Source organism: Anopheles ziemanni, chromosome 3 (genome assembly GCF_943734765.1).
Source record: "Anopheles ziemanni chromosome 3, idAnoZiCoDA_A2_x.2, whole genome shotgun sequence".
Classification (NCBI taxonomy): Eukaryota; Metazoa; Arthropoda; class Insecta; order Diptera; family Culicidae; genus Anopheles; species Anopheles ziemanni.
The window spans coordinates 88,794,833-88,813,697 of record NC_080706.1 but is presented as its reverse complement, the minus strand read 5'-3'; the positions used below and the strand labels follow the sequence as shown (position 1 = coordinate 88,813,697).

General features: G+C 47.8%; 4 protein-coding genes across 4 annotated transcripts; 2 read left to right on the top strand and 2 right to left on the bottom strand.

Annotated features, from left to right (window-relative positions):
• Positions 1–1,413: 1,413 nt before the first annotated feature.
• On the top strand, positions 1,414–6,893 carry LOC131286460 (phospholipid-transporting ATPase ABCA3-like). The gene is made up of 8 exons (XM_058315413.1): positions 1,414–1,625; positions 1,694–1,898; positions 1,983–2,261; positions 2,323–4,776; positions 4,843–5,119; positions 5,189–5,545; positions 5,615–6,635; positions 6,713–6,893. Exons 1-8 carry the CDS (start codon positions 1,414–1,416, stop codon positions 6,891–6,893), a joined length of 4,986 nt encoding a protein of 1,661 aa, XP_058171396.1.
• A 318-nt stretch (positions 6,894–7,211) lies between these two features.
• Positions 7,212–12,584, bottom strand: LOC131283972 (trithorax group protein osa). Its single transcript, XM_058312820.1, has 5 exons — positions 12,550–12,584; positions 12,347–12,440; positions 10,202–12,217; positions 9,173–10,135; positions 7,212–8,898 (listed from the first exon to the last, which is right to left on the bottom strand). The coding sequence occupies exons 1-5, from the start codon at positions 12,582–12,584 to the stop codon at positions 8,194–8,196; spliced, it is 3,813 nt and encodes a 1,270-aa protein (XP_058168803.1). The 3' UTR covers positions 7,212–8,193.
• A 626-nt stretch (positions 12,585–13,210) lies between these two features.
• Positions 13,211–15,817, top strand: LOC131287255 (uncharacterized). Its single transcript, XM_058316290.1, has 3 exons — positions 13,211–13,539; positions 13,608–14,717; positions 14,778–15,817. Exons 1-3 carry the CDS (start codon positions 13,510–13,512, stop codon positions 15,003–15,005), a joined length of 1,368 nt encoding a protein of 455 aa, XP_058172273.1. The 5' UTR covers positions 13,211–13,509; the 3' UTR covers positions 15,006–15,817.
• A 1,232-nt stretch (positions 15,818–17,049) lies between these two features.
• Positions 17,050–18,118, bottom strand: LOC131288118 (uncharacterized). The gene is made up of 2 exons (XM_058317229.1): positions 17,660–18,118; positions 17,050–17,554 (listed from the first exon to the last, which is right to left on the bottom strand). The coding sequence occupies exons 1-2, from the start codon at positions 17,949–17,951 to the stop codon at positions 17,184–17,186; spliced, it is 663 nt and encodes a 220-aa protein (XP_058173212.1). The 5' UTR covers positions 17,952–18,118; the 3' UTR covers positions 17,050–17,183.
• Between the last annotated feature and the right edge of the window lie 747 nt (positions 18,119–18,865).

Below are 18,865 nucleotides of genomic sequence, written 5' to 3'. Positions count from 1 at the left end.
AGGAATCAAGTTCGTTTCGCCGTGCGCGTGTGTGTGTTTGTGCCAGGGAAAAAGGCAAGTGTATTTCGAGTGCATTGGAGCACATCCACTTTCACTGGTTGCTTTCGAGGTGAGTTCTATATTTCTAACGCACGGGAACCATGCCACCAGGTGTTAAGGAAGGGTGTGAAAAGCTGTGGTATGCGCTTGATTGTTGGCCATTATGGCATTCGAGAACCATTAGTTTCTGACATCGATATGAACCACCGGAAACGGCCTACGCTACGCTGGTGAATGATTATGGATAATTATATTCATCCAACCAGGATTCGGGCCACCGGGTGTCCGGTGAGGAACTACCGTAACATTTGACCATGAACTCTGAACGTTAGGACAGTGAACAGGTGGTACCTGTTAACGTGTATTGATTCCAGTGGATTTAGGACACCGAACGAGAGACAACGTGGGTTCAGAGTTAAAGGACTTGACCTGTGCCATTTATTGTGATTTGCACACGGAAGTGTGGTGGTTAAACCAGGTTAACCAGTATTGATTATTCATACAAATGGATTACCAGTGGAAAGCTGAAAGAATAGAAGACAAATAAATGGAAACGGCTCAATTTTCTTCCCACTAAGAACAGTATGTAAAGGGTCAAGTTTTCGGGAAATAAATAGAACTATTTTACATAAGTCTCCAACTCGGTCGTGTGCTCGTATCTTTGTGATGTTAGTTAAAATAAGTTGACTTTCCTACTACTACTTGGAGATGGTACTAGAAACCATGTTGAGAATCTACTTGTGCCAATCACCCGGATAAGGACTGTTACAAGTGTTACGGTCAATAACCCTTGTTGGAAACGTTTCCGTCCACTCAACGGTTTTACGCGTTTGAATTCTAGTGTTTTCTAGCACCATTTGACTCACCATGCGATTGCCACATACTGATACACACCCACATAGCCCTGGATAAAGCTACAAATTCTGTAAGGGAGGTGTCTCATCGCGTACCCCCAATTCCGTTTGCGATTGGAAAGTGCAAAATCATCACCAAACATCCGCGGAACCTCAAAGTCATTGTCACGCAAAACGCAACAAACCCGTGAGGGACACTAAGCCCAGCTGGCGATAGCGATTCTTATCAGGATCGGCTGAGCGTTTCCGATAAAGATAAATTGCGGAGATTTGCAGCTGTGACTGGTGTTTCAGGCGGGATTTATACGCTTGCGTAAAGAAATTGTAGGACGCGAACGTTGGAGAATCGTGCCCCTTGTAATGATGAATGGATTATGATTTTTAAAAGAAAAGCTACTATGATCAGTTGCTCCGGGTTTTTTTTTGTCTTCCTATTCCATACTAGAGAAACATTCCAAATGAAAACCCTCTGTTGATTGCAGCTCATTTAACACAATAAGTAAACGACAAGAAACCAAAAATGAGCACCTCACGCTGGGGCAAGTTCGTCTTGCTCCTGTGGAAAAACTGGATCATCACCAAACGGCACTACCTGCAAACGTTGTTCGAGATCCTTATACCGGTATTGGCCTGCGTTCTTCTCATACTGATCCGTGGATTAGTGGACTCGGAGGAATTCACGGAGCCTACCATCTTCAATCCACTCGAGCTAAATACCATCTCCCATTTGAGGTAAGTGGATGGTCTGAATACGGTGTGAGAGCATCCTCTCTACAAATGTCCCGTCCGTTTTTTTACAGGCTTAACCCAGAAATAGATCCACCGATTATTTACGCCATTGCATACTCACCGGAGAATGCGATGCTGCAGAACATTATCCAGCGTTCGGCGCTGCAGCTGGACGAAAGCCTAGAGATTCGTCCGTTTCCCAACGCCCAGACCATGCAGGCTCACCTCCAGACGAACAATGTGCTGGCGGGGGTAGAGTTTCCGGATGCTTACGCTGTAAGTAGTAGAAAAGGCCATTTGAAAAAGTGATATAGACAATCAATACCTGTTATAACCATTTGTTTTTTTCCCCATCAACAGACTTTATCGCAACTCCCAGAGCAGACGATAATGTCGTTAAGATATCCGAGCGAAATGCGAACCTTCCGTGAGACCGGATCGGAGTTCTGGAACAACTGGCAGACGGAGCGAATGTTTCCGCAGTTTCAGGTGTCCGGGGCACGTCAGTACGAGCGTGACGATGGTGGATATCCTGCCAACTACTACAACGAAACGTTCCTGCAGATCCAGAGTGCCGTGGCGCGATCAATTCTTCTCGAGCGGGATCCTTCCTTTCAACTGCCGAATGTCTATCTAAGTGTAAGTAGGCCTTGACGCCAACACACAATCATTCAATGTTAAAGTCTTTTTTCCTTTACAGCGATATCCGTATCCACCGTTCTACAGTGATGTTTTACTCACAGGACTAGAAAATTTGTTGCCACTGATCATTGTGATCGCGTTCTTCTATACTGCCATCAACACGGTCAAGTACATAACGGTGGAGAAGGAAAAACAGCTGAAGGAGGCCATGAAGATCATGGGCCTTTCGAGCTGGCTGCACTGGACAGCATGGTTCGTCAAGTGTATCGCCCTGCTGCTGATCTCCATCTCGATCATCACGGTGATGCTGTGCGTTAGCATTACGAGTAACACCGACCTGGCCATCTTTACGTTCTCGGACTGGTTCGCCATCTGGTTCTACCTGTTCGTGTACAGCCTCGCAACGATCATGTTCTGCTTCATGGTAAGCACGTTCTTCTCGAAGGCAAACACGGCGTCGGGCATCGCCGGGTTGCTGTGGTTCGTGTTTGTGATGCCGTACAACATTGCGTTTTCGAACTACGACACGATGTCGCTGTCGGCCAAGTTGGCCCTCTGCCTGTTCCACAACTCGGGCATGTCGTTCGGGCTCATGCTGATCATGCGCCACGAAGGTACGACCAATGGGCTGCAGTGGTCCAACATGTTCGACCCGGTGACGGTGGATGACGATCTGAGTGTCGGTGCGACGATGATGATGATGCTGACCGATGCCGTCATCTATCTGGTGATTGCGCTCTACGTCGAGAAGGTGTTCCCGGGTGAGTACGGCGTAGCAGAACCGTGGTACTTTCCGGTGACGAAGAAGTTCTGGACCAACAAGGTGGTCCCGAATGACGACCCAGCCGATGGGCAGGCACCGGACTCCGAGACGAACAACATCGAACCGGAACCGGTGGGCAAACATGCGGGCATTCGCATCAAAGGCCTCCAGAAGGTGTTCAACAAGACGAAGGTGGCCGTCAAGGGACTACATTTGAGCATGTTTGAGGATCAGATCACGGTACTGCTCGGGCACAATGGGGCCGGTAAAACGACCACCATGTCGATGCTGACCGGAGTGTTCTCACCGACGGGCGGTACCGCACTGATCAACGACTGCGACATTCGGACAAACATTGAGGGGGCGCGGAAGTCGCTCGGCCTTTGCCCACAGCACAACGTGCTGTTCAACGAGATGACGGTTGCGGAACACATACGGTTCTTTGCGCGGCTCAAAGGTGTCGAAAGGAAAGACATCCCGAAGGAGATTGACCACTACGTGTCGGTGTTGCAGCTGGAGGACAAGCGGCACGCCCAGAGCCACACACTTTCCGGCGGGATGAAGCGTAAGCTGGCCGTCGGAGTGGCACTTTGTGGTGGTTCGAAGGTGGTGTTTTGTGATGAACCAACGTCCGGAATGGATCCAACGGCAAGGCGTGCCCTGTGGGATCTACTGATTCAGGAGAAAAAGGGACGTACCATTCTACTCTCGACACACTTCATGGACGAAGCGGATATCCTCGGTGATCGGATTGCAATCATGGCCGATGGAGAGTTAAAGGCGGCCGGGTCGTCGTTCTTCTTGAAGAAACGGTTCGGCGTTGGATACCGGCTGATCTGCGTGAAGGACGATGGTTGTGAGACGGCACGCGTGACATCACTGATGAGGCAACACATTCCCAACATAGTGGAGGACACGGACATTGGTACGGAGTTGTCGTACGTACTGGACGATAGCTATACGGCCTTGTTTCAGCCTCTTCTACAGAACTTGGAGAACCATTCCGCGTCCCTTGGCATCACTAGCTACGGTATTTCGTTGACCACACTCGAGGAGGTGTTCCTTCGAGTGGGAAGTGATTCGTACGCTCTGGACAAGAAACCGCACGAAGATATTCCAGCGCAACCGTACGCACTGGAGCCCTCGAATGGTTCCACCGTGACCCTTACGCTGGACCAACCGGATCAGTACAAGCTCCTAACGGGTTATCCACTGCTCGCTAATCAACTCCAAGCCATGCTGCTCAAGAAAGCGATCGCCACCAAACGGAGCTGGATAGCGATGTTGGTGCAGATCTTTATTCCGATCTTCTTCGTCATCATGACGGTCGTGATCGTGCGTTCCTTTCCCGACTCGCTCGCCCTCCCACCGCTTCCGATCGGGTTCGACAGTTACGATACGACCGTGACCGTCCTGGAGGGAACCTCCACCGTTCAGACCAGTGTGATACAGGCGTACCAGCAGCTGTTCGAAGGGGCCGACTCGTCCCGCTCGCTCATCACCATCACGGAACCGATGGTGGACTACATCCTCCACCGTTACGACCAGAATCTTCCTCAGGTGAACAACGAGTTCATGGTCGGTGCATCGATCACTCCGACGAACCATACCATCTGGTTCAACGCACAAGGATTCCACTCCGCCCCGCTGGCGATGAATACGTTCTACAATGCCATGTTGCGTTCGGTTTGCGCTCAGTGTTCTATTCTGCTCACCAACCACCCGCTTCCGTTCCGTCCCGAGACGAGGGTAAGCCGCACGGTAACGAAACCCATTCTTTGGACGTCCTAACATTCGATTCCCTTGCCATTCCAGTTCACCCAGCTTCAAGCCGGCAACAATATGGGCTTCCAGCTGGCGTTCAATACCGGCTTTGCGATGGCATTCGTGGCCGCCCTGTACATCATGTTCTACATCAAGGAGCGGGTCAGCCGCTCCAAGCTGCTGCAGTTTGTTAGCGGCGCGAACGTGCTCCTGTACTGGCTCGTGTCGTTCGTGTGGGACTTTATGACGTTCTTCGTGACGGTCATGTTCTACGTGGCGGTATTGGCCGCCTTCCAGGAAGATGGTTGGTCCTCGGGTGAAGAAATTGGTACGTATAAAGTACATTCTACATTGTCTGCATCGAAAGGAGGGTTAATTTGTTTCTTATTTCCCCAAGGTCGAGTGATCCTTATAATGGTAGTATTTGGCTTTGCCTTCCTGCCCCTCACTTACCTGCTCTCGTTCGCCTTCGATATTCCGGCGAGCGGCTTCGTGAAGGTGATGATACTGAACATCTTCACCGGAACGATCTTCTTTATGACCGTGTTTCTGCTGCTGTTCGATGGCTTCGATCTGACGGAGGTGGCCGAGGGTATGGAGTGGGCCTTCATGATATTCCCGCTGTTTGCGCTGAGCCACTCGCTGAGCAATATGAACATTGCGGTCGCCACGCAACAGGTCTGCGACTCGCAGTGTGAGCTTATCCCGAACTGTACACCGGAGCTGCTGTGTCAACTGTTCTCTCAGTGTTGCAGTAAGTACCCACACCACCCCCGGGTGTTGTAGCTAAAAGACACAATAACTGACCGGGATTATCTTTCAGACACGGAAATATTTACCTTCGAGCGCACCGGCATCAGCCGCAATCTGATGTATCTGTTCGTGGTGGGACTGATCTGCTTCCTGCTGCTCATGTTCTTCGAGTACCGGGTGTTCGCTCGGATTTTCCGGCGCAAGACGAAAACGGCCGCACCACCGAGCGAAGCGGACGATATCGATTCGGATGTACGGGCGGAGAAGCTTCGTGTGCGCTCACTGACCGATGGTGAAATCGCCGCCAACAACCTGGTCTTACGGGACGTAACCAAGTACTACAAGAAGTTCCTGGCCGTCAACCAGCTGTCGCTCGCCGTCGAACATTCGCAGTGCTTCGGGCTGCTCGGGGTGAATGGGGCCGGCAAGACCACCACCTTCAAGATGATGACCGGCGACGAGGGTATCTCGTACGGTCAGGCGTGGGTCAACGGTATCAGCCTCAACAGCAGCATGAACGAGGTGCACCGGCGCATCGGCTACTGTCCGCAGTTTGACGCGCTCATCGATGATCTGACCGGGCGGGAAACGTTACGAATATTTGCGCTCCTGCGAGGTATCCCCAAGGGGGAGATAGCGACCCTCTCGAACCGGTTGGCCGGGGAGCTCAACTTTGGGAAGCACATCGACAAGCTGACGAAGGCGTACAGTGGGGGCAACAAGCGGAAGCTCAGCACGGCCCTGGCGCTGATGGGCGATCCGGCGGTAGTTTACCTGGACGAGCCGACCACCGGCATGGACCCGGGGGCACGCCGCCAGCTTTGGGATGTGGTGTGCAAAGAGCGGGCCGCCGGTAAAGCGATCGTCCTCACGTCGCACAGCATGGAAGAGTGCGAAGCGCTCTGCACCCGGTTGGCCATCATGGTGAACGGGGAGTTCAAGTGCCTCGGCTCGACGCAGCACCTGAAGAACAAGTTCTCCAACGGGTACTTCCTGACGATCAAGCTCAAGCGGACCGAGGTGGCTAACGTCGATCGAATAGCGGACGTCAAACAGTACATCGTGGAACGGTTTCCGCAGGCCGAGTTGAAGTGAGTATACCCTTTTAAAACGATTTGTATCCGAAAACAGTGAAAGTATCTTTACTTGTAATTAATTTCCTTTCAAGGGAGGAGTATCTCGAATCGGTTACCTATCAAATCCCGTCCGAAAACACGCGCTGGTCAACGATGTTTGGCATCATGGAGAACGCAAAGAAGGTGCTAGACATCGAGGACTATGCCCTCGGACAGACCTCGCTCGAGCAGGTGTTCCTGTACTTCACAAAGTTCCAAAGGCAGACGGACTAAAGGAACACGGTAAACGGTCGTTCTATTCTCGAGCCAGAGGACATTGCAACACTACGGGTATTAGGCGATAGGGATAGGATATAGTGCAAGGGATCATTATTTATTGAATTTGAGCAAGAGTTAAAGCAGTTTCGTCTTAAGTGAATGAGGCAATAAATAAAAGAAAATTAAAATACTACATTGCGTTGAATCCGTTTTCGGATAAACTAAAGGCAAAAGAGCAGTGGGGAACAGCGCATTTCACAGAATATACAACGATTCATTTTCTTTTTATTCATTCTTAAATCGAGGAAGTGAATTCTATCCACACGACGCAAAGGCATCATTTGCTTTGCATTCCTAATACCGGGGTGTTTTCACATGTTCAATTTTAAACCGTGTGGCTGAGAAACGATGAGAAAAGGAAAGAAATATATGTATGTATATAAAAAGAGCAGTAATGCTGTAAGGACATATTTCACACGATCGATTTTGCGCGGTGCGGTTGTGGAAATTTTCCAATTTCGAACTTCGAAAACCACACGGCGACAACGCGAGTCTGGAAAAACGCAAACATTAGACACGTCCTATGGCCCGATCAACAAAACCCACGCCAAAGTATAAAAGTAGTCCCCTATTGGCGTACATCGCAGCGGATCGCGGCCCAACAACAACCGCACGGGTGTGGAAGATAAATACTTTTCAATTATTTGTTTTTAAATACAACCACGGGAAAAGGGTGTGATTTCCTTCCCAAAAACGCAAACACCTAGCGTAGGTTTGTTGTAAAAAAAAGGACACACGTATCCTTATGTCCCCGTTAAGTGTTGCTACGACATGAAAAGATGGTAGAGGGAATGGCCTTCCGTTGCCTATCGTGTAAGTGTGTTGGGGTTTACTTATATATGTATATGCTTTTCTTTATAAATCGATTCCGAATGATTCAATCTACTTCAGTATAGAAGATCACCGGGCTCACAATTGATTCACTGCATAATAAATAGATTTTTGGGCTCGTGTGGCAGTGTTTTTATCTTTTAATTCCATGCCGGAGGTACTACCTCAACATGCTCTCTCCAGGAGGTGAAGAGACCTGCTGCCTGCCGATGTTTCTTGAGGGTGTTTTTGTTCCAACTTTTGAAGCAGTGTGGAGAGATTTTCAAACCCTTTCAACCCTGTTCCTGTATCTGTGTTTCTTTCTTTCCACTAGGAAATGCTTGAGACAAGGTTGCACGGCAATACTTACTGCGAGGACCGGCCACACACTTTTAAGGCAAGACGACGCCCAGTACACGGTGGACAGTAGTGGGACGCGTGCCCTCTATTTACGCTGGGCTGGCGGAACGTACATGGGCCGCTGTTCGCGGAACTTCCCGCCGGAGGAACGTTGCTGCTGCTGGCCGTGATGCTGCGGAGGCTGCGGTTGCATCTGCTGATGGTGCTGATGGTGATGGTGCTGCGCCATGTGGGCCCCCGGTGGTTGTGGTTGTTGCTGTTGGTGATGTTGGTGCGGCTGTTGCTGCTGCTGTGGGTGAATGTGCAGTAGTTGTGCCGTGGGATACTGGTTCATGGGTTGCCCGACCGGGGCCGACATTGGTTGCGCCATCTGCGGCGGTGGTGGGCCCGGCTTGAAGGGTGCATACGGATGGGAAGGAGGAGGTACTTCCGACATCGATGCATTCGCATAGGCACCGGGAGCGGGTGCCATCGTTGGCGGTGGATTATGCGGAGGAACGTGCCCGTGATGATGCGAGACGTGTGGATGCGGCGGATGATGAGGATGGGCCGGATGCGGTGCGTACTGCACCGGAGGACCGGTAGCGACGGGTGCGGGCTGTGGAGGAGGAGGCTGCATGGTAGGTGCGGGATGGTAGCTCAGTGTCATCGGGGTAGGCGGTGCGCCCGGGTTGCCCGGTTGGTTGATCGGGATGCAGTCCGTTTTCAGTACCTCCTCGTAGTTGCCGTACTCGAGGAAGTGCACGACGAAGGTGTTCTTCGAGGTGTCGGTAATTTCGGCCGTATAGAACTAATGGGCATCAGAATAAAAAAAAACAATCGAAAGAAATAAGTCAGAGGAATACATTAAGCATATTTTACCATTTTGTAACAATTAAACCTTAGTTTTGGAATCGAAAAAATAGGTCTTTACCATCTGCCATTGACATAAAAACATATTGACGTAGGAAAATGTTGGGTAAGATGCTCGGGTGGGATAAGATGCAATTTAAAAATAAGGGAAAGTGTGCAGTACATTACGGTCAGAAAGCAGATGCGCTAAAAGTGGGCATTTTCGTACTTACCCCACCATCCTCCCAATACTTGGCCAGGCAGCGATCACCAATTTTCCAGTTCGGGTACTGTACCGCCATCGTTGCGGGAGCAAGTGTCGGAGCCATCGTGAGCGGACCAGGTGTAGCCACCGCAACGGGGGTTGGACCGCCGGTCAGGACGGCGGTCGGTGGTGGCATTACACCCGTCGGTGCCCCGGTTGCAGCCATGGGGACGCCCACTCCAGGGCCAACCGGAGACACGGTGGCGGGTCCGGTGGCAGGAGCACCGAGATGCGTCGGTTGTGCCATGGGATCGAACTGCTGCTGGCTTTTCAGCACGTTCAGGGCGAACTCGTTCGTCTGCTTGTTCTGGAAACCCATGATCTGGTACGGGTTGTAGTTGTACCCGTTCGGCAGCTGGATGAAGTTCTTCGGTACACCCGGACCGGTGACAGCAACTCCTACGCTGGGAGTGGTGGGAGCTCCCGGTGACGGACCCCCCGGACCCGTCGACGATGACGATGGCATGGTACCGGGAGGGGAAGAGGCCACCTGGGGTACATGTTGGGTCTGTTGTGGCTGATGTTGCTGCACCATCGTTGGGGGATGATTCGAAACCATCTGCTTCATCGGACCGGACTTGTTTGTTGTGTTCGAACTTGCAACGGTTCCGGATGATTTGCTACCAGAAATGTGCATACCCCCAAGCTGATCGGTAAGCTGATTCACCTTGCCACTGTTGGCGTTAGAAACCTGCTGCGCTGCGTGCTTGCCTCCGCCGGAGGACGGGGGACCATAGGAAGATTGTTGGTGCTGATTGGAGCGATGCTCGGTACCGGTGTTCGATTGAGGTTGGGTTTGCGAACCGTGGCCTTTCGAAGAGGGTTTCTTGTTATGCGCGGGGCCGCTGGGAGTCGCATTTGTAGGCGCACTGGCATCGGAATACTTGTGAGATTCATCCTTACCTCCATAGCGACTGTTTTTATTTGAGCTCTGAAAAGGAACGATTTTGTTTTAATGTTACACATTATCCCCCGTGCAGTTGCTAGTTTTAGTTACCTTCGAGGGGTTGTTAGTACCGCTACTACCGTAACTGTTCCCACTGGTTTGCTGGCCATAGTGTCCTTGGGAGTTGGAGGTGGTCGTAGTGTTGGCGTTACCACCGTACGGTGTTGCTGGCGTACCCTGTTGATTGTAGTTCGACTGCTTGGGACCGTTTCCAAAGGATGATTGTTGTTGTTGCTGTGTGGCAGAAGCACCACCACCCTTCCCACTACTGCCTCCACCACCACCACCACCAGCCTGGCCGCGTCCGTCGTTGCCGTATGATTGCTGCTGGTTATTCCGCCCTTCGGATCCATAACTGTGTCCGTAGTTGGCGGAATTTCCAGACTGACCTTTACCACTACCTCCACCGTACTTTCCTCCACCGCTAGCGTTGTTATTGACAGACGTATTCGTACTGCTGTTGCCACCGCCGGTGTCGGTAGTGTTACTGTTTGCGTTGCTATGGTAACGATCTGAGCGCTCCGAGCGTTGCTGTGAGTTACCATAACCGGAGGTGGAGGAAGATTGATTCTGGTTGTATTTGGAATCGTTTCCACGCGAGCTTCCACCACCAGATCGGGCACTGGCCGGCGCACCACCTGTGTGATTCGTTGACGAGTGATTTTCATTCGCTCCTCTATTGTAACGACCGCTGCTGTTGCTGTTTCCTGTTGATCCATAATAATCTCCCTGCTTGTAGTTCGACTGCTGCTCACGCTGGCCGGAGTAGTGTCCACCCTGGTCGCGCCCACCACGATCCCTTACCGATGACGTCGAGGACGTATTGCGATTGGCAAAGCTACTCGAAATGTTGTTCTCAAACCTCTGGTTGTATCCTTTCGCGCCACCACCGTTCGTCGTTGCACCGCCACCACCGGCGTAATGGAGGTTATCGGAATGGTTTCGCATTGCTCCACCAGATGAGCTGTGGTTGGTGGTGCCGGACGATTGATTGCGGCCATTGTTCGTTGGCCGGTTACCTTCGGAGCGACTCGTGCTATCGCTACGGCCCCGCTGAGACACATTTGGCTTATCGTTTGGAGTCGACTCCTTGCTTGTCTTTTTCCCACCGGAACCGGCATTGCCTGCCGCCGGTTCGCTGTCCTGTAAAATATCACCAAAGTAGTCGAATAGAGAAACTTTTCCCGATGGCTTTGCCTGCTGATCCAATTCATCCTCGCGTTTGCTAAATCCACGCTTTCCTCCGGCCCTCACACCGTCGGGTTTTCCGCTCGGAGGTCCCCCGGAAGTGACATCTGAGTGGGTTTGCTGTTTGCGGCCCTCTATCCGCTGTAGATTGCTAAGGGCACGCTCCACATTGTTGCGCGTCAGTTTTAGGGCGTGAGCGGCCTGGTCCTCGGTGAAGCCTTTGTCCATGATCTTTTGCACGTTGGCGTCGACCATCTGCTTCGCACCACCACCGAACGTTTTCTTCGTGCCGAGCTTTGTCGCCTCGGCAATCGCATCGTTGCGTAGTGCATTGAATTCCGAATTTTCCTTCGATTCTTCCTTCTCCTTCGTCGTCAAGCTCTTGAAGTCCTTGTCACTGTTGACGGCGGTCGGTTGCTGAATCTTTTGCCCAAACGGAATCCATGGGGGTGGGCCCGAGTTGCTGAATTGAAGCCGACCGCCCTTGGCGTACTTTGCCATGGTGCGGCTAAGTTCCCATTTTTCCACCAGCGCCGTTACCTGCCCCCCTAGCACGGTAACATTTTTGTCACTCAGCATCATGACGCCCTGCGTGATCCGGATAGGACCGTTCTTGAGGAGAATCTTCGTGCCCGGCGGTGTGTTCAGGCTGAGCGCTGGTATCGGCTCGTGCTCCAGTGCTACGTACTGCGTTTGACCGTCGGTTATGGTGAGCTTCAGCAAGCGTGGTGCCGTCTTTGATTCCTCGTTTACCTTCGGTGCGCCCAGATTACGAAGCTTGACGAGCTGAACAACGCCGGTCCCTTCAAACGACTCCACCTTTGTGCCGCGGGAGGTTAGGGAAGCTAGCGCTCCACCACCGTATTCCCGTAGGTCCGTCTAGTGTATGAGACAGAAAACGTAATTCTTAGAATACGCCGTACCCCACAAGTAGAACACCACCTTCAACGAACGGCATCCATTTGCGATGCAAGAAAGTGATACTGTCAAGTGGAAGATGCAACTTACGTTCAAGGCCAATTTCACAACTTGTTTCACGTCCGGAGTCGATCCATTCTTGTCGCCTTCCAGCAATTTTTCTAACCCCGGCTGGGTGAGGTACCTACACAAATGCCAGCAACACATGAAACACAAACGAAAAATGATCAAACGGTCTCACTACGGTGCACAATAAGAGCCCACCACAAACGTTTGCGAATCCCAATACCGACCATCCTTGCTCCTGCAGTTGTTCTAGCAGACCCATTCTGCACGCCCGTGTGGATACTGCAATCGATTTCCACCAAGCGAATTCCGCAGCGGTGCCAAACAAAAGCGTAGTACGCTAAACGATACCCTACAAAGGGGGCAAACTAGTGCACGTGGAAAGATTTGCAATGTCCGATGAAAAATGCCGATTATTTCCAATCGCTTTCCTGCCAGAAAGGACACTATATGCAACTTCCGCAAGTGTTGCGAACATGAAAAATCGCTTCTTTTCGTTTCTTCAACACACACACGCTTTTGACAGCTTCGGTCGGATTGCAGCGGCGGCGCTGTCACTTCGACATAGCGGGGCCCACGGTTCATACAAGCCCAAGATCGATACAATCACACCGGCGAAAAAGGAAAATAGATCCAATTTAAAAATAAAAAAGGAATTATTTCAATCCGATTTAATTTGTAGATTTTTGGTAAGCTCGGTGATTTTGTTGTTGAAATTAGATAGTTATGAATCAACTTAGTTTTGGTTTGTTTTTGAAAGAATCCATCTGTCGTCCAACGTAAACATTTCGTTATCTAGTGTAGAAGCGACGTACAAAAACAAAACACACCGCTATGACCGTTGCTCATCATTTGGTTGGAGACTGCAAGCAAGCACAGAGATGCCGGTGCGACCTTATCGTTAATCAAACTAGATGTGCGTTCGATTTTGCCTCAAGTTTCAGCAAACGAATAACAGAGTTGTAGGATAAGATATGCGATCGCTATTTGGTAGATAGTGCTGCGTGAAACAGCACAAACGGTTGCAGTAACAAGATCGTCCGCCGATTTCGCTGGTGTTCGCTGTCATGTGATGAAGCAGAAACTATTTATTGCCTCCGCATGCAAGTCGGTGTAAGTTTTATTACTTTCGAATTCCGAAGATTTTTGCACGCCCTGGATCATTCTTTGTCCCAGTAGTGCTCAAGATGGCGGAGTTCAACGATATGCCCAATGAGGTAAGACTGTATAACGTGAACGAGTTGGGGATTTTAGACATAGAAAATGTTCGTTTGTATATTCGTAGATACTGGAGCATATATTTAGCTACTTGCATTTCTATGCGCGCTGCAACCTATCGCTCGTCTGCCAACGTTGGAACGCAGTGCTGTTTTCGGACCGTTATCTCAACCGCAATGTAGTCATGCACCTGAACGGCAAGCGCTTATTGACAAAACAACCAATTTCTCGAAACTATCGTAATTTCTCGATCAGTATGGATCCTTCCCTTTTGACCCCTGAGTGCATTAAGAGCGTACGCATGATACCATCGGTTTTTCCTTCGCCAACGCACGTCGAACTACACTATGCTGCCCAGAATGATGTCAACTTTATGGCCATATACACGGAGCAGCTAATCAATTTCCGTACAATAGAAACATTGTTTCTTTTCGGAACCATGTCCAAATACCTGATCAAACTACCGACCGCGCGCAAGGAGGAAAAAGTGCAGTTCGAAACGGACAGGCTGCACACCTTGAATATAAATGTGGGTGTTATCGAAAACGTACGTTTCGTCGCACCGAATCTTCGCCATTTGCATTTGGCCGTGCACAGCAAGGAACATCTGGATTTTTTGTTGGAATTCATGGACCAACTGCACTCGCTTGTAATCAAGTTTTTTTCGAAGGAGGTGTTCTATTTTTACAGTCTAAAGCTGAGCAACCTGCGCCATCTATCGATCGATAGGTGGGAAAAAGCGATGACCAAAAGTGAACAAAGCATCAGCATAGGATTTTTCAAGCGTTGCGTACGCCTCGAGAGCCTTGAGATGTTCTTCAAATTCATCGACAGCTTTGTGCTGCATTCGATTGCTGCGAATCTAACGCAGCTCGTCGAGCTGAAGCTCGTGGTGCAGGAGGGTACGATTCAGATGTGGCATATTTCAACACTGAACGAACTCCAGCGCCTACGAATCACCGCAAGACACGTCTATCTGCATAACCTGCAGCTTCCAGCTCTCCAGTCGCTAAAAATTGGTTCGAAGAAAGGGGCAAGACTAGAAGGTATTGAGTGCTTGATGGCATTCACTCGGTTGCGCACGCTGACCCTAGTAAACGTTAAACTTTATCCGGAAGTGCAACAGCTCACCCCAACGTACAGTGTCGAACGGATGGTTCTAGCACATTACGATAAGGTAGGTAATGGTAGGATACAATTTGATTTTTTTCATTCAACCGTTTCAAACAAATCTTAGCTGGATGATAACCATCTACTGATGCTCGTCAAGCGGTTCCCGGCGCTACGTTGGCTTCACATTAAGAAATGTCACGGAATAGACCAGCGGGAACTCGATAAGCTGAAGCGAATGCTCCCAAAACTAGCAGTTGCCTACGATCTCCCTCCGTCAATTGGACCGTGGTATCACGGTGTACAAGACAGGAAGACCCACAAAATGAACTATACATTTAAACCAAGAGTGTAAAAGTAACTTCACATTCATTTTGTTCGGCATCGCCTTGTAGCTGTTGCCTTATATAAGAGATGCCTTATTGGTTATGTGATAGCATCGATCGCTGAACAGGCGGCTGTTGGAAACGAAAAGAGAAAAATATTTCATGATATAGATTTCCCAAATTTCATGAGCGATCACATGAAGAAAGTTGCAGATGGGGAAGCTAGGTTAGTGTCTGAGGACCTAAAGAAAAGTAATTTATTGCCAATCGATACAAACGGTTCAATCCACGTAGGAAGTAAGGGCATATTAAAATAATTTTTATAAATATTTTATCTTTTCTACTATTATTAATACATATATTGAAAAGTTAACAATCAAATTCTTCTAAAAGATATGGAAAAAGAGCTCAGTGCCAAGAAGTGAAATGCATTAACTGTAATCAATTAATCAAAATGCGCAGGTGCATATAAGCCATACAAGCAATTAAAGTATTAAAAATGGAAACAAGGTTTTCATGCATGTTCAAATGTTTTTTTTTTTATAAATCATTTAACTATTTTACTCTTTTTTAAATAGATGTATTGAAATATTAGGAATACTATTTACAAAGTAAAGCAAAAGCTAACTAACAATGCGCATTTTTCTGTGCCGCGCCGGTGTAAACTTCCTCATCGCAGTCTCGAGAATCGTCTTGTAATAACTAGAAATGACATATATTAATGTCGTTTTGGAATCCATTGTTCCTTCTACGTTATTATGAAGAGGAATTAACTGTAATCGTACATTTAAAGCATGTATTTTTTCGGATGTATTATTTAACAGAAATAGGAGTGTTATCATGTCCGTAAAAGCCGAAATCATGTCGTAACTATTTTGTAATGATCTTCAAAACGTTGCTTATATTATACTACAGCCAGTTATCAGACAAATGTTTATTAAATAAACGAACAAAAAAATACAATTAGACAAATATTACCTTGTGCAATTTATTGTTGCTTCTTTGTACGAATCTTTGTTTTCTTATCACATACATTTTGGGCTCCGAAACCCGTCCCTGTAGGGAACCAACGGGAAAGCACTTTTTTTATTGTCTCTTGTAGTGTGGTACTACACGCTTTTCTAATTATTTTAATTATGAGATTAATTTTGATTATTATCCCTTTCTGTTTATACTTCTCATGTATTTCGTGTCTCTTACTTTAATTCATTACCATTATTGGTCTTCAGTTAGATTCTAATGACAATGATAGTAGGCTCATGTGGCACTAACATATCTTTATTGATTTCTGTATGTCTTGCTTAGTTTTTTAATTCAATAATATCACATTGTGAGTTATTTTATTTGCCCCGGCCCTTTACTTACTTATGTGGCGTTACAACCGCTGAGCGGTCTTGGCCTGACGAAGCTCCATCCGAAACCGCTCACGGTCGCTCGCCACGCTGGTCCAATTCCGTATCCTGGCTTTATTGGCGGCTTCGTCTATGCCATCCTTCCACCTCAATTTAGACCAAACCACGCCTCCTCTGTCCTTGGGGACCGCCTAAAGGGACTTTACGGGCTGACATGACATGACCAGCCCACCGGAGCCTGGCGAGTCTAATTCGCTGTACGACAGTGAGGTCTCCGTACAGCTCGTAGAGCTCGTCATTATATCGACTCCTCAATTGTCCCCCGGCGCTTTAGGGTGATGTAAATGAAGGCATACGAGCTAACAATGCCTTCTTGGCCAGTTAACCTACTCTACCCTTGCATTCCTGAGCGTAAAATTCGTATAATCAAAAATATTAGGAAGTATAGGAACGATTAAAACTGTTGGCACAAAGAACTCATTTAATGGTGATTGTTAAGTTGATCCGGTATATTTCAACCGGCTACAAGTGTTGTTTCCCTAAAGATTAACACATCACAACAAGAACGTTACAGTTCATTCATTCAACCGAATGTAAAAAAAAACGCATAACATTAATATGATGTTAGAATGGTTCGGTTTGTTATACCAATAATTCATTTCGTTTTTTTTTTATCGACGGAATGTTAGTATTTTTTTAATTGTTGCGACACGAAAGAAACTTTTGGATTTAAAAAAAGCCTTCCTATGGTATTTAACACTCCGTCGTTTTATAAACCATTTCAATGTAGCAGCCAACACCGAACTACGAAAACAAATAAATCAATTAAGAGTTATTGAACTCATATTTATAATGTTATAAGCACGAAGTTAACGACAGATATGAAAGTAGATTCTCTTCTGTGAAAAATTTAAATTGAGCTGCTTCCGCCTTTAAACCTAAACTACTGTCATTGGAAACTAAAGTTATAGAACAATTGCTATTTACATTATTTTGCACCTGTAAACCGCAATTTACAAGCGAATCATCATGTGTCGATCCTCGCGTGAAGACCACGAGATCGTCTATTGGATGCTGGTAAACTACATGCTGTGTTCTTTTCTTTCTTTGGTCGCTCAAAAACCGAAAGGCAGCTTGGACTTCCGTGCGCAGTTGTGGTTTGCTGATTTTAAGGTCATCTAACTCCACCAACACCTGATAAGGCACAACAAGGATGGCGTTATTGGCTTCAAAGAGGGAATGAAAAAGAGTAGGGTTAGTTCGTAGGGTTCGAATTGGATGGCAGAATTGGAGCTGGTAGCTACGGAAGAAAACTTACAAATTGAACATACCTGTGCAATAGTAAAATAGGCGCTTAACTACTTCTAGGTTGCTTAGATAGACACATGTGTCAACCACGAAATAACGAGGGTTAGGGCCGCTGTGTGGTCGTTTACAGTAATCTGTTTTAAGTGGCATGTTATATGCGGCCACTCTACTCCCGACATCGTGGGGTATGGCATGAGAATTGGCCATCCGGTCCACTAAAGCATGCTGTGGCCAAATCGAGCGCCCGATACTTGTACTATCCCAGTCCATTACCTCATCCGACTGAGCTCCGTACGGTTCCTCATCGATCTCCATTGCTTGCGCACCGTTTGAGGTACTGGGTTCCGCTTCTGTTGAATTAGATATTTCTCGTTGCAGCTCGGCTCGGAAAGCCTCAAGGCGTCTTGCTGCAATGTTTTTTATTGTGCTGGCTGGATACGAACTGCGGAACAAGGAAGCTTCGTAGTTGGTGTCTGGACCAGCTTTGTCTGGAAGGTGCACGTTAATGTTTGGTATTCTTTCATTCCATGGGGGTTGTTTGTTATTTCTCTCACTGTTCTTGTTTAGAGTATCCTCGGCCATTTCGAATGGTACGTAATAAACACGAAAATGCACATTAGTTGAAGATTTTTTACAATCTTGTTTACAATATTTCTGAACTGGTGAGGATTTCAACAAATGTCATTGGTAAAAAATCAGCGAACGGTTTTTGGACTTATAGCAACCTTGTGCTTATTATGCTGTGTTCACACAGCAATGCAACTACTAGTTACATTTTATTTTTAAAATGCCTTACATTGACTTCTGTAGCCATCCGCTATTGTAAGTTCATGAACACAGTCGGGAGTTTAGAGAAATATCAATAAATAAGCAAAATCAGATCGCACGTGGGCAATCGAATCAAGATGTCTTCAATATTGCAACCCTGTTCGAAAATATTTTCAAAAGCTACTGTCAAACAATGGCGGTACCAAACAAAGCAACTCCACGCCTTTACATAGTCTTTGGTTTATTTAAAATTACGAAGATCGTTATAAAATATCCATGGATCAGCCCTTTATAGAATTCATTTACAGAACATAATAATAAGTTATATGGAATGAATAGTCGAAAACTTTATCGTACGTGCCATTTATTGCATCCTTATTCATTTTTTCACTTTCCACATTGTTTCCTTCAAACGTTGCATGTTTGAATGCAAGTAGCATATGTTACCACGTGGTAAGGAG